Source organism: Dipodomys merriami, unplaced genomic scaffold, assembly GCF_024711535.1.
Source record: "Dipodomys merriami isolate MVZ:Mamm:240054 unplaced genomic scaffold, mDipMer1.0.p SCAF_29, whole genome shotgun sequence".
NCBI lineage: Eukaryota > Metazoa > Chordata > Mammalia > Rodentia > Heteromyidae > Dipodomys > Dipodomys merriami.
Window position 1 is genome coordinate 5,357,832 of NW_027204381.1, and position 25,413 is coordinate 5,383,244.

Here is a 25,413-nt window from a genome sequence, read left to right on the forward strand (position 1 = left end):
TCCTAAACATAAAGGCAATTATATATTTATATTTATATTCATATTCATATATCTCAATACATAAAGGCATTTTTATAAATAAAATACAATAAAAGGGATAACACTTAAAACAGCGTTACTAATAATATAAATAAAGCAGTCCACAATGAGATTGCCTAAAAGGTAATTTTTCTCTTCCTGTGGACAGTGTCCCATATACAACCTCATTCTTTAAAAGCAGTTTCTGACCTATGGCTTTCTTTGACCATACTTCTGTTTTGTGAGTCAGAATGACCACCTGAACACGGGACTCCCCCAAATTTTCTAAAAGTATCACTCTAACTTAATTGGCAAGACACACAGGGTAGGTTTTCGTATTCTGTGTGCTAGGCTTTTGTCCTGTGCTAGTCACAGAGCAAAGGGCTGCAGATTACTCCCTCCAAAACAAGGCAAACTGCAGTAAAGCAACATGGAAGATCAATCTTATACACGATAGGTACTAGCATCTACACCAACTTCTATACCAGCCTAACATTCAACTAGGGAATCATCTACTACATTCCCCTGGAAGTTAACCCTTGCATAGTGGCCCAGCTGAGACAATACATTTTCACTAACAGTTCTATATATAAGAGATATAGACATATGTTGGGGAAGATGGATGCAGTTATATAGAAAGTTGATTCATACACTCTCTTGTGATAGGAAACTAATGTTAGTTTCAAGCATGTATTTTGAAAAGCAGTGGGACATTAAGGCACTGATTTTTTTTTCTCTCTGGCCTTGGTTTCCTTTCTGCATAGGGCAATAATCCAACCAGACCTTGCACTCTTCCTGCTTCATAATACCGCTTAGTAATTAGTGCCTTGAGATTGAACATTACTTGTGCTCACGTGCAGACAGAAAGTGAGTCAGCAGGTCTTATTAGCACTGTGGTGAAAGGCACTCATACAATTCATCAGCCAATCCTGCTATTATAAACATTAGGTCACACTTGTGGTTGGTTTCAAAACATTCTTAGAACGTCTGATAACACAATATCAAATGACAGCTTTCTATCTGGAAATATGGCTAGTGGCAAACTTCAAATGGACTGGGCAATTCCCTTCTTACTGAATTGGTCAGCAACACTGGACCCCACGACATGAGTTCTTACTATCACAGAATGACCTCTCATTCTCCAAATGCTTGAAAACTAGGAAAGATGAGGCCATTTCCTATTGAAAGGAAAGGAAGAAATGGAGGAGGAAACTTCTACAGCATAAATAATATAAAAGGGCACACATTTTAAGATACATTCATGACATTACGACTACAAAAAAATAAATAATGCTTTCTCTGATTTGAATGCATGGCCTTCATACTGTCCATCCCCGGGCCGGTGTGTGCAGTTACTAGCTTGCAGTGGGAGCATGATCATCCTCAGGTTTCCTGAGGTTGCTGAAGGACCCCTGATGGGCTGTCTAAAGGAATGCCAGGAGGAGACCATGTTGTCTTCTCAGTACAGTCTTCTGAGACAGGTGACAAAATGAGAGGGTTCCAATTTAAAGTTTTGTTTTCTGTTTCTGAATGGAGATAGTTGTCTCCTGAAAAACAGAAAGGGTTGGGGAACACGATGAAACAACAAAGGATATATATATATATATATATATATATATATATACACACACACACATATACATATATATACATATATAAACACACATATATATATGTATATGTGTGTGTGTGTATATTTTTTTTTATTTATTTATTTATTTTTATTTTTATTTTTTGCCAGTCCTAGGGCTTGAACTCAGGGCCTGGGTACTGTCCCAGAAGCTCAAGACTAGAGCACTACCACTTTGAGTCACAGTTCCACTTCCGGTTTTCTGGTAGTTAATTGGAGATAAGAGTCTCATGGACTTTCCTGCCTGGGCTGGCTTTGAACCTCAATCCTCAGATTTTAGCCTCTAGAGTAGGATTACAGGCATGAACCACTGGCACCTGGCTATAAAGGCTGGTTTTTACCCAGGATTTTAAAAATAGTAATGTTGAGCAATAGAGAAGGAACAATGAGCCAAAGTAGAGTCCAATTATATTTGGTTTAAATTTGTGAGAGACAGTAGGTTTAAAAAGCCTAAAAGTCTTTAGGTTGAATACCTCTAAAAACTCTAAAGTAACTATCTTAAAGAAAGCTTAGTTGGGTATGGTGGCTCATACCTGTAACCATAGCTACTCAAGAGGCAGAGTTCCAGGCCAACTTTAGCAAAAAATTGACCAGATACCATCTCAAGCAATAAAATCTGGATGTGGTATACATGCCAGATATCTAGGAAGCATAAATAGGAGGACCATGGTGTAGGTTAAGGCAGGCATAAATCCAAGGCCCCATTTAAAAAAAAAAAAAAAAAAAACTATAGCCAAAAGGGCTCGAGTTGAGTGTCTGCCTGGTAAGTGCAAGGCCATAAATTCAAACCTCAGTACTTCCAAAATTAAAAAACAAACAAGCAAACTCACCTCATATCATAAAGGTGTCATTCTCTCAGCAGGTACAAAGAAAACCCAAGCCTATTTGGGTCTATTAATTATCTCAAATGTGATTAACAGCATGAGACGTGAGGAGGTCATAACAGGATTTCAAATAATCCTTTATCCAACCTATCTTTTCTTGAAGTTTCTTAAACCTTCACTCTGTCTTGTAGGAAATAGGTGAACCCATCAGAGACCATTGAGAAAGCCATAGTTTAAAACACCCTCCCGTACCTCTGTTAAACTCTGCTGGGTCATCTTCTGTGGACTCAGAGTTGACATCATTTGTGTTGTCCTGACAGCAGGAGTGTTGGGTAGGTGTTAGTACCACACTGTCCTTGAAGCTCTCCTCAGGAAACTGGCCACAGTCAGAGACAGTGGAAGCCAGACACACAGGCATCTTCATGGCTCGGAGGGGCTTCATTTCCAGGCTGTCTTGAGGGTAAGGGGCTCCCACGGGGACCACAGAGAGGGCACTGTTGCTCAATGTGCTGCTGGCCTTGGTAAAACACCTGCAGAGTTTAAACCAAAGAAACAGGAGTGTCTCAGGGGCATCAATAATTAGAATCTGAAATAGCATTTGGTATTGTATATACAGATTTTTTAAATGAACACTGGTACTTAAAAATGACTTTATGATTATTATGCCTTGAAATACCAAGAACTCAAAAATTACAGCTACGGTGGAATACTGCAGGAGAATGTATCAAAAGGCAAATCACAAGAACAGAACCTTGCTGGGTACTGCTTGCTCACACCTGTAATCCTAGCTACTTGGGAGGCTGAGCTAAATTGGAAGCCAGCCTGGGTTAGAAAAGTCCACAGACTCCACCTCTAATTAACCAGAAAACACCAGGTTTATCATACACAAAAGTCTGTGCTACTTTTTAAGAGTTCAGGTTGTCTGGGACCTATCAATTTATTAAGAAAATCTTTTGGCCTGTCTGACTAACCTATAAGATAGGAAAATGGCATCACACAAAAAATAGTAAAATATTATTTAACCATCTGAATAGTACAGATGCAGGATTGTATTTGGAAAACAAAGGTAGTTAGAAGTTGACTAAATATATTTTGGCTATTTCTGAAATATTTTCTAGAGAACTATTCCATTTCTGATTACATGGCTAAATATTTGTTAAACATGATTATGAAGAGTTGCTGCAATTAGGCTAAATCATTATGTAAGTTTTGCAGTGTGTATGTGTGTGTGTGTATTGTGTGTATGCATGTGCGTGTGCATGCACACATGCACGCATGGGAATGGAACCCATGTGATCCCACTAAACCGCAGTCTAGCCCACAGTCTCTCTTTTGATTATCCCTGAGGCAAGGACTAACTATGAATCTCTTGGATGCGTGATGCTTATTTTCATGCAGGTACTTGGGAGACTTCTGAAAGTTATATTTTGGTGATGGTTTAATATTCAGCTCATCTCTGCTGTTTCCTCATGCCATTGTGTCTCATGCAGGGAGCTAGTAGAATCCTGATGACATTCTTCCAAGGTCCCATCCTCCATTCTCACTGTCAAACTGCTAGAAGCTACAATGCCCAGTATCAGACTAGGAGTTTCCTTTGGGGACTTAATTTACCAGTGGCCACTGCATTGGAGGTGACTATAAATGCTGGGAAACAAGACTGGGGTGCATTAGTGAACTGACCCCCAAACAACTGACAAACAACCAAGTAAATAAACGACCCAAAGCACCACTCTCTGACAACAGAACCCTGGCCTTCATATAAGAAACAGAAAACAGATGAGGAAGATATATAACTTCTTCAAAAGGAAGATACTAAGTTTATACAAAACGATCAGCAATAACAAATTGATCTGCTAGAAGGAAGAGTGAAGGTATGCTGAGCAATTAACAAACCAACAAAGTAAATCAAATCCTTGGCCTGAAAGAACCCCTAAAGTACTCTCTGTTCATCTCTGTACCCAGTTTTCATTGGAGCACATGTGGCTTCAGTTGTGAAAGAGCTCCCAAATGTAAGAGCACACAGGCTTTTGAGGGTGTCACTGCAAAAACACTTGGAGATGGTTTGTATGATCTATATATTCCAGAGTGCTATCCCCAAGAGTTTTTGTTCTCTTCTTGACTATCAGCCACGTAGCTTGTACATTTCCCCCCACTAGATGAGTTATATACATTTCTTCAAGCTGAGTTTTGATTGGCTACTTCCTGTCCATTTCCAGTCTCACTAGGCCCCTTAATTTCTTGTTCTTTCCTGATGGGACCTTAGTTTGTTCATCTGTGAATTTCATCAGTGTCCTCTCTACTTTCTCTTAACAAACTATCAAGACGGATGGCAAACAGATCCCATTTAATGTCAATCCCTTCCCATTAAACTAGCCAAGCCAACTGACAAACCACACTGATTACATATCCAGAGCTGCAATACTGCATCTAAATGAGGAGAGAGGCAAACAGCTTTTGACGTATTTGATTAATAATTTTTTAATTTTTGCCAGTCATGGGGCTTGAACTTATTAGGGCCTGGGCACTGTCCTTGAGCTTCTTTGTGCTCAAGGCTCTACCGTTTGAGCCACAGTTCCACTTCCAGCTTTTTCTGAGTAGTTTATTGGAGGTAAGAGTCTCACGAACTTTCTTGCCTGGGCTGGCTTTGAACCATGATCCTCAGATCTCAATGTCTTGAGTAGCTAGGATTACAAGTGTGAGCCACCAGTGCCCAGCTTTGTTTAATTCTTGAAATGCCTGTCCCATAGAAAGATTTCTCAATTGAGAAAGAGGGAAACGTCATCTTGCAAAGTTCCACTAAATATGCTTCTTTCTAGATTCTCACAGTGAACTCTTTCTTACTGGGTTAAAAACCTGAAAAGGTTCCAGCTAAGGAAATCCAGTGAGGCAGGCAGGCAGGCAGGCAGGCATTCATAACATACCACAAAGTCTGTAGAGTAAAATCAAACTTCCCCACAGTGCCACCCTCTCCTCTTGCTCATCTTTCAATTATTATTCCAATCATGCTTCCTCCAGTTTATACATCAACTCAGGCAATGTTTCTCCCCAGACAGCTATTGCTAAGCTATAGTGATTAAAAAAAGGGACTAAAGGTGGGTAATGACTTGCTTCCTAAAAGTCCACTCAAGGAAATACATTCACGTCTAAACCTGAAGAGGTAGAGAGAAAGGAAACTGGAGCAACAGGACCCAGTACAGGTGAGGGTCCGTGTAGGAAGGACCGTAAGGGAGACCTGAAGAGTGTTTGGGCAGCAATGGGACATGAAACATGAGTTTGTTGGGGGCAACGTCACATCTAAGAGGGTGGGCCACACAAGACACTATTGGGTAAATCACTCATCACTGTAGTGTTTCCTAGCTCAGTGATTGCACCCAACTACCTAGATCCATCCTTGACTCTTCCTTCCACTACCCTCCCCTTCTAATTACTCTAATTTTTATTTTTGTTTCAATCTCCCAAACTTATCTACTGCTAAATTCTAAATCTCTCTAATTCTTCATGCTGTCTCCACATGTTCAACTACCCTAATTCACTATTTCTCATCTGGACGATTACAACTGCTATCCTAACTGTCCCCACACTGTTCCCCTCCTAGACTTCAACCCATTTATTCTTCGAATGGTATCCAGAGTGTTCTTAGAAACCAGCCTTCTCATGATGCTATCCTGAGGAAATCCTTCACTTACTCAACATGGTTCTGAGTGATGTGATTTCTCTCCCTTTTGACCTCTGCACCTTTCATTTCCTCAGTCCCTTCTACATCCACCTTCTTTAGATTCTCTGGGGCTTTACGCATTCTGCATTACTAGAGATTGGAATAAATAGAATTCTCTGCTGGGAAAGCTCCAAACCTATCCCTTCCTCTTTTACTTGATTTTACAAATTCTTCGGAGATTAGCAAAAAATGTCGTTGCCTAGAGAGGTCTTTCCTCTCTAACATACCCTCCTTGACTTTTCCTTTAAAGCATCTAACTTTAATTGTATATCCACAGTTCTGATTTATGTCATTTATGAGAAAGGTATGTCTTCTCCTAAACCAAACTCTAAGCGCCATGCAGGCAAGGGCATATCTCTCTGGCTCACTGCTATGTCTGCTGCATCCAGTTTAGCACTGGTAACTGTAGACCTTTGCCAACGTTTGCTGGGTGAATAAATAAATGAATTGTCTTTTTCCTTCTCACTCTCCTTATTTTACAGCTCTCTTTCTCTCCTCTTTTATTTTTTGGTGATATATCAAGGAAGTAAGTAAAAAAAATAGTAAGATATCTTATGAAAATGTATAATCACAGTAAAGATGCAGGAAATAAAAGTAAATTAAGTCTTAGATTAAATATATAAAAATAATCAGCCAGGTTATTGCCTCTAGATGATCTTATTTGTTTTTTAATCTGAACACTTGCATACAAATGTTCCTAAATCTCTATTTTAGTCTCCATCTACACCCTGACCCCAAGACCAGTGTGTATACAAAGGCCTTCCTTACAGTGATATCTACCTGGTCTCTTTCCTTCAATCTAAGCTGTACATGCCTACCATTCATTGAGCAAAAACACGACTTTCTTCTCAGAAAGCTTCACATGAATCAGGATGGATGTTACTAGGCCAGAGTTTCCTTTTGATTAATGTAAAAATCGCATACTCTTCTGCTGTTTATTACAAAAATAAGGTTTTTTCTGTTTTACATATAAAATTGTAAGATTCACCATGATTCTTTGAACTCTATTCATTATATTTCTCGCTCTGAGAACCATTACTAACTGTAGGCTTTCTGAAGGTAAATCCTAGTACATGATCATACTTATACTTCCATACATACAAATGGCCACAAATTCAAGATGACAAAGGTTGCTTAAATGCTTTTAAGGAAATGGAGAGTATTTTTAGTAATAAGATGGTATTTTATCATAAAGACACATCTTTACCAAAGTCTATAATTAGATTATGGTGGGTGCAATTTTATATTACTTGGGACAATCTTTTCATTTTTTTTTTTCTAGAAAGGAAAGAGCCTCAGAGATGCTATATAACTTCCCCAAATATCAGAGGTTTAAGAAGCAGCAAAGCCCAGTACTTCTTATTCTTAGACCAAAGGTCTTCTCATTATGCCATTCTAATATGTAGGGAGAGGCAACATCTGCTGATGGCCATGAGAACAATCTAGTTTAAATCCAGGGAAAACCATCTGTTATAAGGAATCCATCCGATCACTGACCAAGCATAGGAGCAGCTTGTGTTCATTAGCATGTTACCTAACCAAATGTGGTGATCTGTGACAAGCTCAGACATGGCTTCCATGTATGAACATTTTAAAATTGAAAGTCATTTGGAAATTAAATACCTAACAAGTAACTTTTTTTTTTTTTTTTTGTCAGTCATGGGGTCTAATCTCTGGGCGGGGGCGCTATCCCTCAGCTCTTCAGCTCAAGGCTAGAGCTCTACCACTAGAGCCACAGATCCATTTCCAGCTTTTTCTGCTTATGTGGTGCTTAAGAATTGAACCCAGGGCCTCATGCATGCAAGGCAAGCACTCTACCACTAAGCCACCTTCCCAGCCCCAACATGTAAATTTTAATACATAAAACAGGGAGATGGTTCTAAATAATATAGGAATTTTTCAACAGGTTAAGTAAGTGCTAACAAAAAGTCTCTATAATCTCAACTTTTTGTCCAGACTGGCCTCAAACTGTGATCATCTAACATGGGGCCTTAGCACAGTTGGGATTCAGACATATCCCACCAAGCCTGGCCTATTTGTTGGCAAAAAGTCTTGGTAACTTTTTGCTTAAACCTCTATCTTTCTGATCTCTACTTCTCAAGTTGCTGAGATTATGGGTGTGAGCCACAGTACCCAGCCAAAACAATGTACATTTAATTCTACAATTAACCAGATCTTTCTTGAAATTCTGGTGTGAATAACTCTCAGAGACAACTTGGTCTTTAAATTTATTTTTAAAATATAGTTCAAACCCTTTTTCAATCATGAAATATCCAAAGTGCAATCCATACTCTAAATATTTTCTGTACTAATGATGTCTTTTTAGGTATAGAATTAGAATCCAGTGTCATTATTATGCTGAGTAGTGAATCAAGATTTCTGACACAACTTTTAGAAGCTTAATAATCCTTTGGAATTCAAATAACAAGTGGTAGCATAAAAAGCTTTCTATGTGTTGAAGTTTATTTGTTTTTTGTTTTTATTTTGTCTGTTTTTTTAAATTTTTTTTGGGGGGGGTCTGGTCATGGGGCCTGAACTCTGGGCCTGGGTACTGTCCCTCAGCTCTTCAGTTCAAGGCTAGCGCTCTACCACTTGAGCCACAGTGCCACTTCCGGCTTTTTTCTTTTTGCTTATGTGGTGCTGAGGAATCGAACCCAGGGCCTCATGCATGCCAGGCAAGCGCTCTACCACTGAGCCACCTTCCCAGCCCATCTGTTTGTTCTTTTGAGATGGGTTCTCACTATGTAGTCCAGGCTGGCTTTAAACTCACCAAGTAGCCTGGGCTGGCCTCAAACTGGTGATCCTTTTGTGTCAGCCTCCTGGGTGCTAGGATGGTACCACTGTATCTAGTTTCTCCATGTGAAAATTGAAATACATACATTCCTCTATATAATTCTATCCTGTATCAAAGACTGGGTCTATATCACTTTAAAATTTAAAATAAATAATTAAAAATCAGCAAGGTTTTGCTACTTAACCCTAAGCTTTTAGCAATTAAAATGAATAATCTAGTTAAAAAAAATCAGTAATGTTACTATGAAAATATTATGTACACAGGAGTTGTGGAGTTTTTTTCCTTAGAGGTCAAACATAGGCTCATTTATTAATATCCCAACACATAGAGTGGAAAATAATAGGTAAGAAAAGATTATGGCAGTATGTAGAGAATGATTCTTCCTTTGAATATCATTTCCATGAGCAACAAAGCCTTAAATATTGTCAGGCTATGTGTAAAGAAAGCCAGGCAGAGAAAGAACAAAATTATAAAGCAGAAAGTAACAATGGCCCTGAATTTAAGACTGCAAGTATCTTATACCTTAGGCAGCATTTTAAGACTTTCCTTTGCCGCAGGAAAAGAACAGGAAGGAAAACATATGCCTTATGCCACTTTGTTCTGGTACATATTAACATACCTATTGTTGTTTCGACAATTTCGACAGTTAACACATTCCAGAGGGTCAATCTGAGGGACTGCTGTGTACACTCCTCCACCCTAGTCAGGAAGGAAATGTGAGAGAGAGAGAGAGAGAGAACACAAGCTGAATGTCATAGACCACTGGCCAATGAATCACAAATACATGTCCATAATCAATAAGTTCATGGTACATTTTAACCAACTCTCTGAGCAATGCTATACTTCTTATTTATTCTTCACAATATTAAACTGTACTCCAAACACTTTACTACCCTTTTTCATGCATTTCGGTCCTAGAGAAAGGCAAATAAACGAAGGGAGGAGGTTAGTCATTTCCCTTTAGAGGTTCAAATCTACTGGCTCCCAAAATACAGCACAGATCATAACCTCTTATTCATTTTTTTTCTTTCTCAGCAGTCATGGAAAAATGTGATGTGATGCTAGTTGGGAGTGACAGGGCGTGAAGTCTGTTAGTATGATGTCACAAACTCATCTCATCTTCATTTTCCTGTAATTATTTCGATTAGTTCTGTTCACTTGACTACACTAAGGTTTAAGACATGTCATATTTTTCCAGATGGAGTTGATTCTCAGCCAGCAGTGACTTGGAGGGCAGTATTAATATTTTGCTGTTGCTTTTGGCGGAAACTGCCTAGCCATTAAAGAAAATGCCCAGATTAACACATACCTCATTGTAAAGTGCTCACTTGATATACAGAATGGCAAATATGAAGTTAAAACCTGAACTGGCCTCAGAGTCAAAGTTCTGCTTGCTGGTGACAAAGAGCAGAAGTGAATTTGATAAGGGTGTGAGAGTTGTCCCACTGCACCCTGACCAGAGGCAGGCCTTCAAGGTTAGGAAAAGTTCAGGCGATTGTTTTCCCTGGAATACTTTCCATTTCCATTCATCTCCTAACAAGAGCCAGAATCGGAGCAAACCAAAAGACTGAAATTTGCTCTAGCATTTCTGATCCATGGAGAGAAAGAGTATTCCTATACTATATCAATCAGTGAGGGCAGGCTCTAAAGGCTCAGAGAATGAAGAATAAACCCATCTAGCAAGATGGTATATTTATTCCAGCCAGTGAAAGTTAATTCAATGATTTTAATGATCACTGGCACTTGAAAAAAAATGTCCTCATTTTCTCCCACCCAGGAGAGAAGAGTAAGAAAATGAATGGGTTAAAATCACAGATAAGTTCTAAAGTTATATACCTAATAGGGCAACGATTATTGAAATAGCAAGGCATTGTTCAGAAAACACAAAATTCTCTGTTCAAAACAAACATTAGTCTTACTTTGCCTTCTTATGAAACGGCATGTACTATTCAAACCTTAAAGTTTTCTCCCTGACCTTTTCCGATAAATGTTAGTAGTAGAATTGGTGACCAAAAAAAAAGATTAGAAAGTCTTCTCCACAAAATAATGAAACCATCATTCTCCTTTGGTGATGAGATACATTAAAGCAAATTAGATATTTTTTGTATAACATACAAAAACTCAGTCACATAAAAGCCATAGGTTTCTAGCTTTATGATATAAATCCTTGTATTACAGTTTTGTTTTCCTAAGGCAATATTTTCATAAAATTTATTTATTATCATAAATATTTATTATTATAAAATTACAAAATTTATTAAAATTGAGATTAAAAAATCAACTGTAAGCTTCTAATTGTGGGTGAAGGCAAGTTTCTCTGAAGTCAGAACAATGGCAGAAACTAAATGTTTAATTCAACCAACTAAACAAATTATCTATGGTAAAAAAAATAAAAAGAGTATAATTAACTTCCTAGTACAGAAAAACCTTAAACAGGTATAAACCTAAAATATATAGTTATTCTAGTCTCATTTCAAAATAAATAGTGAGTTATCTCTAAAATCAAGGAGTTTTTAAAGGGATTGCCTTTCCTTGTGGCAGCTAAAGAATACTAGCATTCTAAAATTGTACAAAACCACTACAACAAAACACACTGTGAAAAACAAACTCAACACGTCTAGACGTCACAATCTGGTAGTTTACAGGGATGTTTTGCATGGTCTACATAACACTGCCAAAACTCTGGGTTTTAGGGTTGTCGCTCAATGGTGTAACACTTGCCTACCATGTGGCCTGGCCTGGGTTTGACACTCAGTATAGGGAAAAACAAAAACAAAAACTGGGTTAGATCCCAGCATGTATACATCTGGTAATTTCACCTAGAATTATAGATGTTTTGAAGAATCAGAAAACATAATGATACTGGTCTTCTACCCTGCATGGCAACAGTAGGTACTGCATTCTAGCTGCTTCTTTCATAGGGTAACAATATAGCATGCTGCTCTCTTCCAATGCTTTTGTTCCCAGCTTGCTGTAATCAAGTTTCCCCATCAGCTAGACTTCTCAGCATTTGGGTTTTTAGAATGAAATCCACATAAATAAAATGTCAAGCATCTGGTCTGGGCTAGTGGTATTTCTTCTTCATCATGACAAGAACTCTGGACCTGTTTTTCAGTGGGATTCCATTTCGATGTTAAATAATTTAAAAAATAGATACCAGGCTAACAAATGTAACTATTACCTAATGAGAGCAGAATAATCAAGATTGCTCTGTTCAGGTGCTCGTAGTGCTAAATACCATTTGCATCCCTGTGAACCTGTAAGGTTTCTCCATTGAAGAAAGTCAAGTCTGCTGACCCTTAGCAGAGCAAAGCTATTATTTATAATCAAGTCTCTTACATTCACTAGATGATGAGAATGTTCAAACTCCATGTGCGTTCTTGTTAGCGAGTTTGTGTGTGCAGAATAAAGCCCTCCATTTAAATTCCCATTCAGGATTCCATTGACTCCATTAGGGACCTTGTGGTGGAGATGGGAGCAGCCATTACTGAGGTTGCCATTGCCTAGGAAGCCTCCATGGACATTCCCATTGATCCGATTTGTGGGTGAGAGAGTGGTATATTCCACCATCTGTCCATTGATATCTGACCCTTGGTAGAGATATCCTGGTGGGTCATATTCTGTTAAGAGAACAAAAGAAATACAAAGTCAAATACTGAAATAACCTCCTTGCTAAGGAAGTTCTATTAATGAAACCCCTAAGAAATTACAAATAGGATTACTTTTTTTAAAAGCATTCTAGGGCTGGGAAGGTGGCTCAGTGAAAGAGTGCTTGCCTGGTATGCATAAGGCCCTGGGTTCCATTCCTTAGTACCACATAAACAGAAAAAGCTGGAAGTGGTACTGTGGCTCAGGTGGTTAGCTCTTCTTAACTGAAGAGCTGAGGGACAGCGCCCAGGCCCAGAGTTCAAGCCCCATGACCAAAAAAAAAGAGAAGGCATTCTAAAAAATCTTCCAGCAGTTTTAATAAAGTTACTCTGGTGTTTTTTCTTGACAATGGGGAGGAACCTTGAGTCTGTTATGACTGTTAATAGAAGAAAAAATAACCATAGAAAAACAGTCAATAGGGGCTGGGAAAGTGGCTCAGTGGTAGAGCGCTTGCCTTGCATGCGTGAGGCCCTGGGTTCAATTCCTCAGCACCACATAAGCAAAAAGAAAAAAGCCGGAAGTGGTGCTGTGGCTCAAGTGGTAGAGTGCTAGCCTTGAGCTGAAGAGCTGAGGGACAGCGCCTAGGCCCAGAGTTCAGGCCTCACAACTGGACACCCCCCCCAAAAAAAAAAACAGTCAGTAGAGAACGAATAAACTGTAAGTAGACAATATCCAACTACTGGCAATGCTAAGAAAAAGTGCTTCAATTCCTACACACTTCAAAGAACTGACAAAAGACTCTGTTGAACAACTACAAAAGATTAGCTTTAGGTAGCATAGTTTGAGCAGCAATAAATGACACTCTTAAGTAAGAGGAGAGTGCCATGTTCATTCACTAATGATATGTTCAGGGAGCTCTTTAGTCATTACAACCCTCTGGAAGGTGGTGTGCTATCAAAGGCAAAGAACTAGTCTATTTCCTTATATTAAAAGCATTTAAATACATTCTGATTTCCAGAGGTACAACTATCAGATAGATAAGAAATCCTTTGGAAATTACAATATATAAAATGTACAGGATTTGTTGTCAGGGTTCTGATAAATTCTTCAAAGGTATTAGCAACCACCACGCCTGGCCCTTCTCTCTTCCTCCCATGCTTTTCTCAACAGGTGTGTAATTGTCAGAATATCTGCCTATCTTCTCCATTAGCTTATGTCCTTTGAGAGAGCAAGGCGCATTTTTACTTTATTTATCATCAAAGTCCAGCAAAGTGTCTGGACATACAGAAGAAAACCTTCCTGGAATGAGTGAACAATCTTACAGAAATTTTCCATTTAAAATCATATTTTCAGTGGGATTGGAGGTGTGGCTCAGGCAATACAACATCAGCCAATGAGTGAAAATATCAGAGACCAAGTTAGAGTCCCAGTCTCAAAAAACTTTTTAAAATCATTTATCAGATCTCTAAGAAGAACAACTTTAACTAGATTCATCTTGCTCAGGAAACAACATTAATACTTTTAATGATTCTCCTAATGATTCATTAAGCAATTATAAGCCTTTCAGCCTGACACCAACACCTCTCTTTCCATCGACCTTTTGGAAGCATCACCAAAGCACAACACATCACTATTTCTCTTGAACTATTAAACACATGTAGAACTGATAGAAGCCACTTCTGGCATTCTCTTGCATTTCTCTTATTCTTTATTCTGGGGTCAAAGGGAAACCAAATAACCTTCTCATTGAAGTAGGAAAAAAAAATCCCACCTTGATTTGACTATCCTACTATATAATAGTTGTAGTGACAGGAAAGGTAGATTATTAGTGTCAAAACAGTGCTACCATGCCCCCTGCAAGCACACCTGTGTAGATACACTTGTAGAGCATACAGTGGATACAAGGATGGAACTGTTTGTTTTTCTAGCCGTGTCACTCAGGGACAGTAGCTTAGCAACATCTTCATTACTTTACTGTGTTCCTTTCCATCAGGCAATTTCTATCCCCTGTTAACCTTGACCAGATTCCACCAGCATGGAGATGTTCCTAGGTGACTACAGAGCTCACACCTCAAGAACTCATCCACTTTGGTGGTCTGACAAAGCCAGACTGTCCCAGTACCTAGTCAGCTATTTACTTAGAGACCTGTTTAGTTGGGGCGTTTTAGTGTTTGTTTCTACTGGGCAATTTAATTCGATGCTCCACTTCCTTTGGCTGACAGAATTATTTTCAAGTTATTTCCTTGGAATGAAGAGTATCAGACAGGTTTCATACCATGGTCCCTAGTACAAGAAAGTGTTAGGGATCCATATTTATTCTGACAGTAAATTTTTTTTCTACTCCTCATTAGAAAATACAAGGTGATATTTATGAATGGCTCACTCTGTATGGCGTTCTGTTGGCGACTCTTCCACAAGCACATTGCAATGAAGACCATGAGAATGAGAACCATGACGCCCAGCACACAGCCAACAATCAGGTACAACATGTCACTGCTTCTGGCAGGGTTGGTTGCAGGCCCAATATTTCCTCCGCTTCCAGAGGAATTGGGAGGGGTACTCAAGTCCTTCACAGGATACTCAGAAGCTCCAGGAACACGTTTCACTAGTTAAGTATATAAAGAAAACCATGATGTCAGGATGAATAGAGTCTGTGAGACAGTTTCCTCTCAGAAGGAGGTCTGGCTTAGGAATGTGAACCAGTCTGTTTACACTCCTTCCTGAGACGATCTGATCAACAATGACTCACAAAGATGGCTCCAAAGCTTAAAACTGGAGGGTACCTTAGTTTTAGTCCACAGATTTTAGAGCAATAATAAAAGCAAAGAAACAATATACACTTGGTCTAACCCTAGTCTACTGCTTAATTGTATTTATAGAGACTCCCAAGCAGCTGAAATAAAATAAGCAGCGGAATGAAATCTCTCCATCTGATACATTTCGTAGCAAGCCCCAGCATTACATATTCTAGACTCCTACTGTGTATTAAAATAACAACCAATACCAGAAGATATGGCTGTAAACTATCAGTACAACTATATATGATTCCCAAAACTGCATGTATAATATTTGGCATATTCCTCAAAGCCAAGACTTTTGAAGGTCACATATTTGGGCAACTGGGCAATTCAAATTCCAAAATCTACTTAACAAGTGGAACTCAAATCCTATTCTCTCTCTTCCCCAAATACATGTTCCTACTGTTCTTCTACATGTTACTTGAAAGCTGCAGGGTGAGGTTCTAGCCTAGTCCCTGAAACCACACTGCTTAGATTTGAACTCAGCTCCATCTGCAACCAGCCAGCTACTTTTTACCTCCATAAACCCCAGTTTTGACATTTGGGAAATGAGGACAGTAAAAAGAATTCTATCAGCAGTTTGTCTTCTCCCAAACTCATGTTGCAATCTAACTGTTGTTATGAAAGCCTTAAGAAGGAGACCTCAGAGAGGTTGGTTAAGTCATAACCACTCTAGACGATATGTCAGATTATAAAATTCTAAGGTCAAACCTAAGGAAATCAAAAAGTTTCTGAGGCAAATGGGTCTTCTACATCCCACATGATTACTCGTGAGTAAATCCTTCGGAATGATTCACTATTTATTCTTCATTCTTCTTTAATACTCATGTTAAGTTTTGTTAGTATCATAATTCTCAAAATCTCAGCAAGTAGTCAACAAATATTTCTACTCCCTTCATGGAGACAAAGAGAAGGAAGATGATTTACTGAATCACAAAGAAATGAATGAAAAGGATTAGTTCTTTTTTTTTTTTTTGGTCGGTCGTGGGGCTTGAACTCTGGGCCTGGGCGTTGTCCCTCAGCTCTTCAGCTCAAGGCGAGCGCTCTACCACTTGAGCTACAGCGCCACTTCCGGTTTTCTGGTGGTTTATTGGAGATAGGAGTCTCACGGTCTTTCTTGCCCGGGCTGGCTTTGAACCGCGATCCTCAGATCTCAGCCTCCTGAGTAGCTAGGATTACAGGCGTGAGCCACCAGCGCCCGGCTAAGGATTAGTTCTTATGCAGACAATTTTTCAGACATGTTCTAGAGTCCACACATTAAACTTCTGTGGGTATAGTCTGAATGCACAAATCCAGCCAATGGTCCAAAGAAGAAATTTCCTTAGGGAGACACATCAACAGTCTGAAGAAGTAATGCAGAGATTAGAATTCCAGCTCTGGACTAGGAAGAAACCATAGATTCGCAACCTTCTGAAATTACCTTTTGTTTCACAGATCATCACGTTGCTGAACTCACTCTCTCCACCTTCATTAAAGCACTGCATTTTGATGTCATAAGAAGTTTCTGGCTGCAGATGACCAATCATGTGCCACTGCTTTGAACCTAGAAAAGAGAAATAAAACCCAGGCTTCACACATCACACAACGTAAATGACAAAGTCAAGGTAATTACTCCATAGGAACAACATCCATCATCATCTATGTAGTGTTGATGGGATAAAGACGTATTTCCTCTAAGCATTGTGTGTGTGTGTGTGTGTGTGTGTGTGTGTGTGTGTGTGTGTCTGTGTGTGTGTGTCTGTGTGTGTTGCTCAGAATCTACAAAAAAGCAAATTCCACTAGGAGACACTTAGCTTCTGCTCCCAGTGCTACAGAGCTCAGTGGGTCTTTGAGTCAGGGTCTCCCAGTCACATGAGTATATAACAGAACGATTCTGTTATCCGTGGCACACGGCCAACATTTCATTTAGAAACACTCCCAAACCGAGCACTCTCCATTTTCACTTCCATGGACTTGTGACCAACTTTCATAAACAGGGACAGTTTTTTTTTGTTTTTTTTTTGCCAGATTTAATTAACTCTTCAAGCACTCTTAATCCCTCTTCGAAAACAAGTCTTCAAACTGTTTCTACTGTTTCTTAGAAATTCAAGTATACCACCAGCTGATTTAAGAATTAATTAAAGAGGGAGAAAACAAAACAAAACCACACGCCTAAGTCAAATCTACTTGGCTGGCAGGACCAGTATCACAGGCTCCTTTCTAATCCAACACAGACAAAAACATTTCAACCCCCTTTCCACATCACCAGCACAAAACCCCTCACTTACACCAACTCCTATTTTATAAGGGAGAAAAAAAAATCTGCTTGTTTTAGGATCAAGGGTCTCTACAAGGCTCAAGAAGGGAGGAATTCTATGCCTCATTTATAAAATGTTAAAAGATCCTCCTCCCACCACCATTTTTTTTTAAATTAAAAAACTGGTTGAAACCAGTATAGGCCTATTTCTAAAAATCCTTCCCCCAAAGACTTCTATTTTTACTCTAGCCTTAGGTCTTTCCTAACCTGGTCCTACACTCACCTACTATAAACATGCTCTTGAATAATTACTCCACTAGACTTGAAATTTTCCTTTCATAGTACTAATAAAAATGAAATTTAAACTAGGCTTCTGATCTGTTACCAAGAGAAAATAGTTAAATAAATATATATATATGTATATATATATATATTGTCAGATTCATATTCCAGTATTATAACAATTCTTCTAGTGGGTAAAATTGCAGTATATATCAGCCAAGAGAAGACATCGATAAATAAAACAACTAAGTACATTACTAGGCTTAAAAGCAATTAATCCACATATAGCTTCTGCTAAACAAGCAATTATTTCCCCAAAGGACATTCTAGAAAAAGGTCTTACCACAGAAAGAACCAAAAGTACAGATGTAAAACAACATAATAAGCTTTCTTATTTTGACTCATTTGGAACCTTTTAACTTTATATGATAAAAGTATTCAACACAAAAGCATTGGTATGCTGGAAACATTTATTGTTTACCTAAACATAGGACTTAATTTAGAAGATGGAATAACTTAAATAACTGTTCTTTTACTGCATTCTTTTATAACTGTTTCATTTTTTGAAAGTTATAATTTGGAATCAATACATATAAGTATACTAAAAACTTTAAAAAATATTTTAGGTACAAAGAATGAATATTTTTGTTCCTAGGAATAGACCAATAGTTTCAACTGCCACAAAAAGAATTTCAAATGCATAAATGTGAAAATAAGGAATAAGCAAATTATACAGCACAGTGAAGCCCACTTAAACATCTTAACTACTCAGTGTATTGCATTTATAAACACATTCCCTGTGAATCATAGGCAAAATTCACATCTGTAGACACTACTACTAGATACAACAGGACTGTTACATGAATTTTCAAGTCCCAAGCTCAGTATTCAAATCACCGGTGTTAAAAGTTCAAAGATTTTCCTAGACAACATAGTTTAAAGACTGTTTATAAGTGGTAAACCCTAGAGTATAACTAGGAAGGGGTGGGGGGAGAGACAGACAAAGAGACAACAAATGAGACCCGTTATTTGTTTTATTTATATTCACCTCGTTTAGAACCATTTTATGACAAATGTTTAACTACTGTCAAAATTTAAAAAAAAATTCTGACACCTTCACTTCTTTTAAGTCAGGTAAACTAAAATGAAAACTTGCATAGGGCTAAAATGCAGCCCAGTCATAAAAATTACTTTTATATTTCCTTTTAATTTTATTTTTTCTATTTAAAAATATATTATTTATTTTATTATTAGTGTATGGATATTACTTGTACAAAGGGTTTTCATAGTGTTATTTCCATACATGTATATATAATGGGATTTCGCCGTGTTATTTCCATACATGTATATATAATGTACTTTGACCCAATTTACGGTGTTCCCATGTCCCTTTCATGTTCCTTCTAGTCATTTCTCTGGCTCAAGACCTTGATTTTTTTTTTAATTGTAAAAATACTGTACAGAGGGGTTACAATTACATGGGCAAGATAATGAGTACATTTCTTATCAAGAATTGTAGCCTCTTCCTTTGTTTCCCCTTCCCATCCCATTCTCCCCCCCTCCCCGCCCACCCCTCCACACAACCCTCCTCCCCCACCAAAGTTGTAAAGTTCATTTTCGACATAACAACTTGTACGTCTCATTGTTGCAATGGGTCCACCTGTATCCCTATTTAAATGATTTGTTTTTTCCCTTCCCCTCCACAAATTATAGCAACATCAAATACAGTGAAATCAGGGGTTATACCATGGGGGAGGGACATACAAAGCAACAAAGAAATAATCTTATAAATGTGTTAGAAACAATCACCTGAAAGAAAAAAACATTTGAATACATATCTTAGGGTTCATTTCCCTAACATCAACTTACCTGACCTTTTCTGCTTGACTCAGACATATACTAGTTATTGCAAATAAGGGAAACCATGGACCTTGATTTTTAAGAGCACAAAAGAGCTTACTCATTAAAAATTATGGCAGGAGAGAAGCAACCCTTACCCCATTCAAAACTATTTACTGAATACCTACTATGTCCCCAGTATAAAAACTCAGATCATAGACTCGTCACACTACAAAAATTATTCCATTGACTAAACATGAAAAAAATAACCTAAAATAAACAAAAAAACCCATAATACTTAGGAAAATATGGCACAGCATATTTAAGGTAAATTATTTTAACAAAAACCAAATGAGGTATGTGATGTCAACAAGTCATATGGAAACTTATCTTGGCCCACAGCAACTTTTTGACATGATCTATTACATTTTTTTTTCCCCAGCTGGAAATTAACCCAGGGCCTCCCACATGCTGAGCACTGCTCTACCACCGAGCTACACACCCAGCCAAGACATGGAATATTTCAAAGAAGCAGAATCTTGGAGTGAATAAAAGACCTTGGAAGGTATCTTTCTTTCAAAGCAAGAATCTCATCCAAACTATTACTAAGAATTACACATCTAGCTTCTACTGAATACTTCCAAAATTAGAATCTATTGCTCTATGAGGAAACCTAGATATCTATGTTAGAAATTTCTTCTTTCCATTATTTCCTTGTACCTTTCTCCAATGGATTTAGCTCCTCTTCCACATAACTGTCCTTAAATATTTGAAGACAGCTATCTTGTTTCTGTTGTCTTTTTTCCACCCTGATCATTACTAGACATTTACACTGCTCTTTGGGGACTCCAATCAGATTCATTCATTCATCCACTCATTCGTTCATTCAGTGCTGAACACCTCACCATTAAAGAGGATGGGGATGCAGTAATGGAAAAGAAAAAAGTTCCAGGCCCACAGGAAGTGAACACAAGAAGGAGAGACAATAGTTAGGTAAAGAATTTCAAGTATTCACTCTCATACATTTGATTCTACAAAGTAAACATAAAGGGCTCACTTTTGGGTGGAACTTCAGGGAAAATTTGTCTAAGGAAGTGACATTTAAGCCCTCAAAAGAACTAAATGGTCGTACCTACATAAAATGTTAGGACAGGGGTACAGTAAGTGCCAGGAACTACTATGTACCAAGGTCTTGAGGTAGAAAAGCAAAAACAAAAACAAAACAACAATGTAATCTTGGTGCAGGAGGAATCTGAAAGAAAACTGGTATAACCAGTCCCCAATGAGGAAGGTATAGGAGATGCAGCTGGGGGGTGGGGGGTGGGATAATAGGGGCCAGCTAGGATGCAGAGTCATTGGACCATATGCAAAACTCTGGATTATAAATGGGGATCATGTCTGTAATACTAGCAACTCAGGAGACTGAGATCTGAGGATCAAAATTTATAGCCAGCAGGAAATATATAGCCAGGACTTTTCTGGAAAGTCCATAAAACTCTTATCTCCAATTAAACATCAAAAAGCTAGAAGTGGAGCTGTGGGTTCAAATGGTAGAGCACTAGCCTGGAGGAGAAAAGTTCAGGAACAGTGCCCAGACCCCTGAGTTCAAGCCCATGTCCAGCATGAAAAAAAATAAAGAAAACAAAGAATAAATTCTGGATTCTATTTTAAATGCAGTAGAAATCACCTTTTGCTATCTTGAATGCTTTCTTTATTCTCTACAAGAGATTCCAATTTCTACCATAGATGTCAAGGAAAACAGTTTTAATGAGATATTACTGTTAATCATATCTAGAAGTTCAAATTAAGTTTTAAACTTAGTTCATTGGTCATTTAAAGATGACAGAAACCAGGAATGGTCGGTGAATGAAGTCATATAGTCAGTGTACATATGTGAAAATAAAACTAGGGAACCTGAGGAGATGCAAAGGGTTGGGACCGATGGAGAAGAATGATGCATAGGGTGACATTGATCAAAATACATTGCCCTTATACAGTGACAGGTTGAAGTGAAACCCTTTGCACAACTATAAAAATGAAATTGAAAAGAAAAAAGAAATCCAAACATTTTTCAGACGGACTTATGATGAAGCATTACTGACCTTTCTTCCCATACTTTTGTAAATGTCTCTATGACAAAAATGTAGGCTAACACTACAGTTAAACTGGAAACAAAATTAGCTTTCTTTGAGACAAACTCAATAGGGTTAATGCATATAGCATTTCATTCCTCCCCCCTTTATCTTAGCTGTGATGATGTATTTCATAATGCTTACAAACCCTGTTCTCCAGAGCCCCTTTGTGAGGACCCCCGCTTGCTGAGGGGACTCACCTTCAACCACATCCCTCTTGTAGTCACTGTCATTGTCACTGTCCGTTGGTCGGTAGTAGATATAAAATCCTTGAATGGGAGTGTTATTGTTACTTGATGGAATGTACTAAAAAACAGAAGTAAAAACTTGTCAAAACAAAAACTGTACTCACTACCTGACTCATGTAATTGTAATCCCTCTATACATCACCTGTATAAGAATAATAAATTAATTATAAGAAAAAATTTTTTAAAACCCAAAAGTAATAATATTTTTTCTATAGTGACATGGTCTTGGCTTCATTTTGTAAGCATATTTAATGGCCATTTTTAACTTCATTCAAAGATATTTAAGGGTAGTAAGGGCATTTTCTTTTACGGCAGGGTTAAACAAAAATAAAGAAGTATTTTTGTGAATAAATAAAATACTAGAGTATATACTTTACTAGCTTCAAAGATAAACATCTACTTGGTTCATAATGAATAAGCCACAAAATGGCAATTAAGTTAACAGCATTTGGATAAGAGTAGAGGAAACAATAATTGTATTTTTTAACTTGCCCCCTTTTAAACATGTGCTTTTGGATACATTGATACCCTTCTACTTTGGCTCAATGAAAAGTTCAATAATTGGTTGTTCATATCATTTCATGAGAATATGAAGTTGTTGATGTGACCAAGCCAGAAAGAATTCTCATTAGAAAACAAGTTTACGTACCGTCCATTTCAGCATGATCTGGGTATCACTGACAGCCTCTGTGTATGCAATGTGCGGTCCAGTTATGGGACGGTTGGAAAAACGATTGGGGAAACCAGCCACCTGGTAAGGCCGGGATGCTGAACTCCGAAAACTCTCGCCGTAATGGTTGATAGCAATGACCCTAAATTTGTATGTTGAACCTTTAGGAGGAAAACAAACACACACAAAACCCCTCACATTATTATAAAAAGCTATAATCATGACTGGTGATATAGCTCCATGATAGAGCACTTGCCTGGCATGTGCAAGGTCTCAGATTTGATTTTTAGCACAGGAAAAAAGAAAGAAGCTACACTATGATATATGATGGTAGGATATGAAACTATGATAATTATGTTTATATTTCTCTTACATACTCTCCTACAGCCAATGGATTTGAACCTACTTGCTAACTTCAATCAACTGGGAGTGGCTGTTCAATGCTTTGTGTTCAAGACCTTAAAGGAAATAAATGCTATGTAAGATGAATGGTACACATGGAAGGCACAGGGACAGAATAGGAAAGAGAACATTCATTCTTTTTGCTATTCCATTCCAAATCATAATTTGAAGTAGTTTGAAGTATCTGTCTCTAAAACTAGGTTCTTTTCACTTTGAAAGAAACAACTGGAGTGAAGTTTAATGTGTTGACTACATGTATCAAGAGGCACAGCAAGGGTGGTAGCAGTCACCATCCTGATTCCAAAGAGGACTATGAGGAATCAGATTTAAACGATAACACAAGGAATTAATTCGGCTTAGACATTAAGAACTACAGAAAGGCTACAGACAATTCTTGAAAAATCTAAAGAATAGGGCTGGGAAGGTGGCTTAGTGGTAGAGCGCTTGCCTTGCATGCCTGAGGCCCTGGGTTCGATTCCTCAGCACCACATAAGCAAAAAGAAAAAAAAAGTGGTGCAGTAGCTCAAGTGGTAGAGCACTAGCCTTGAGCTGAAGAGCTGAGGGACAGTGCCCAGGCCCAGAGTTCAGGCCCCACGACTGCACCCAAAAACAAAAACAAAAAAAGAAAAGCCTAAAGAATAAATTAAAAATACTAAAGGAAGTTTCCTTGTCACTAGGCTTCTGAAGACATTGTCTGTCGATATCATGTTACTTCATTTCACCTACATTTAAAACTTCTGCCTTCATTCTCCCACCATACCTAGGCTTCCCATATTTCTCTTGTTATCTGGTTACTTGGCTAGAAAAACACAGGCCTTGGCTAGTAGCATACAAACCTAAGTCCAGAAACAAACTTTAGGATCTTCTGCTAAAATAAAACTTATAGAGCCAACAAGTATTAAGTGCATCCTTTCCCTAAGACAAAGCACTGGCTCAACTGCTGAGAATCAAATAGTTATAGCCAAATAACCATTTTTCTCTTAAAATGTTCTAGGAAAACATATTTGCGCGTGCGCGTGTGTGTGCGCACGCGCACACACACACACACACACACACACACACACACACAAAGATGTTCACCATGTAATTGCAAATATGTAGACGTAATTTAAAATCTAGAAATGAAGAACAGTTTAGGATAAGGTTGTAGCTTAATGGTAGAGAGCTTGCCTAGCCTTCACTAAGACTCTGGGATCAAAACCCAGCACCCCTGCAAAAAAACCAAACCAAACCAAAACAAAATCATGGCTAAGGTAGACATGTAACTATTAAAGACTGAGTTTTTGAAGCATTTTAAATGATCTGGATAATACATGTGATATAATGGTGGGGACACAGTCATAGTCAATGTACATTATGTAAAAGTTGAACTATGTAACTTGGGGGAGAATGATAGAAGGGATGGCATTGATCAAGATGCACTGTACTCATAATCTCACTTGTAGAATTACAACCTCTTTGTACAACTACTAGAATAAATAAAAACAATAGTTTTCATGGCATGATTTCCTGGGTATACTAAAGGTTAAAAGAAATATACCAAAATATATAAAGGCTAATTGGTCTAGAAAGGTGAATTTCAGATGACTTATTCTCCTCATCATATTTTAGTTTCAAATTTTTATGTAATAAACATTACTTTCTTTAACAAGTAGGAAAAGAAATAAGGCCATTAAAATATGCAACTAAAGTTAGCACTGACAGTTAACATTTTAAAAAGGAAAAAAGAAAGGAAATGTTTGTGTATCTCTACCTGGTTCTAAACTACGAACTTCCACAGAGAGCTTGGAAGGAGGGATATCTTCAGCTGCCACCAGCCAATCGCTGGTCCTCATCCGTTTATATTCGACCTTGAAGGCAGTGATTGGAGAACCGCCATTTGCCCGGGGAATCCAAGTGACATAGACTGAGGTCTCAGATGCAGTGGAGATTGTGGGTCGATCTGGTGCCTCTGGAACTGAAAACACAAATGCATTGTTTTCACATAACTCACAATGTCGGAGGGAAGAAGAGTGAAATGCACTTTAAGGGATAAATCCCAAAGCTTGTGTTATTAGTGGTTCCTCACCATACATTTTTTCCAGAGGTAATAATATTTGACTCTCTTCCTGTCCTCTGTTGAAAACTAATGGGGAAATGTAAGCAAAACACAGGAAATGCAAGGAAGGAAAAGTCAAATGATTTAGAGACTTGATAATTAGCTCTGAAAGACTGAACGTTAATGACTGTGGTAATTA

At 38.1% G+C, this 25,413-nt stretch overlaps 1 protein-coding gene across 4 annotated transcripts in view; it reads right to left on the minus strand.

The window, feature by feature from the left end:
- The window catches only part of LOC138838870 (cell adhesion molecule-related/down-regulated by oncogenes-like), an 81,907-nt gene continuing 56,494 nt past the window's right edge, over window positions 1-25,413 (minus strand). For all 4 annotated transcript variants that reach the window (XM_070038284.1, XM_070038283.1, XM_070038286.1 and 1 more), the window contains 9 exons: window positions 24,930-25,133; window positions 22,754-22,935; window positions 22,057-22,162; window positions 16,788-16,910; window positions 14,953-15,174; window positions 12,321-12,601; window positions 9,601-9,680; window positions 2,725-3,002; window positions 1-1,565 (listed from right to left, as the gene is read on the minus strand). In XM_070038284.1, the coding sequence (XP_069894385.1) occupies window positions 1,402-1,565; window positions 2,725-3,002; window positions 9,601-9,680; window positions 12,321-12,601; window positions 14,953-15,174; window positions 16,788-16,910; window positions 22,057-22,162; window positions 22,754-22,935; window positions 24,930-25,133 (1,640 nt within the window). In that variant the 3' untranslated portion in view covers window positions 1-1,401. The remainder of the gene's footprint in view (window positions 1,566-2,724; window positions 3,003-9,600; window positions 9,681-12,320; window positions 12,602-14,952; window positions 15,175-16,787; window positions 16,911-22,056; window positions 22,163-22,753; window positions 22,936-24,929; window positions 25,134-25,413) is intronic.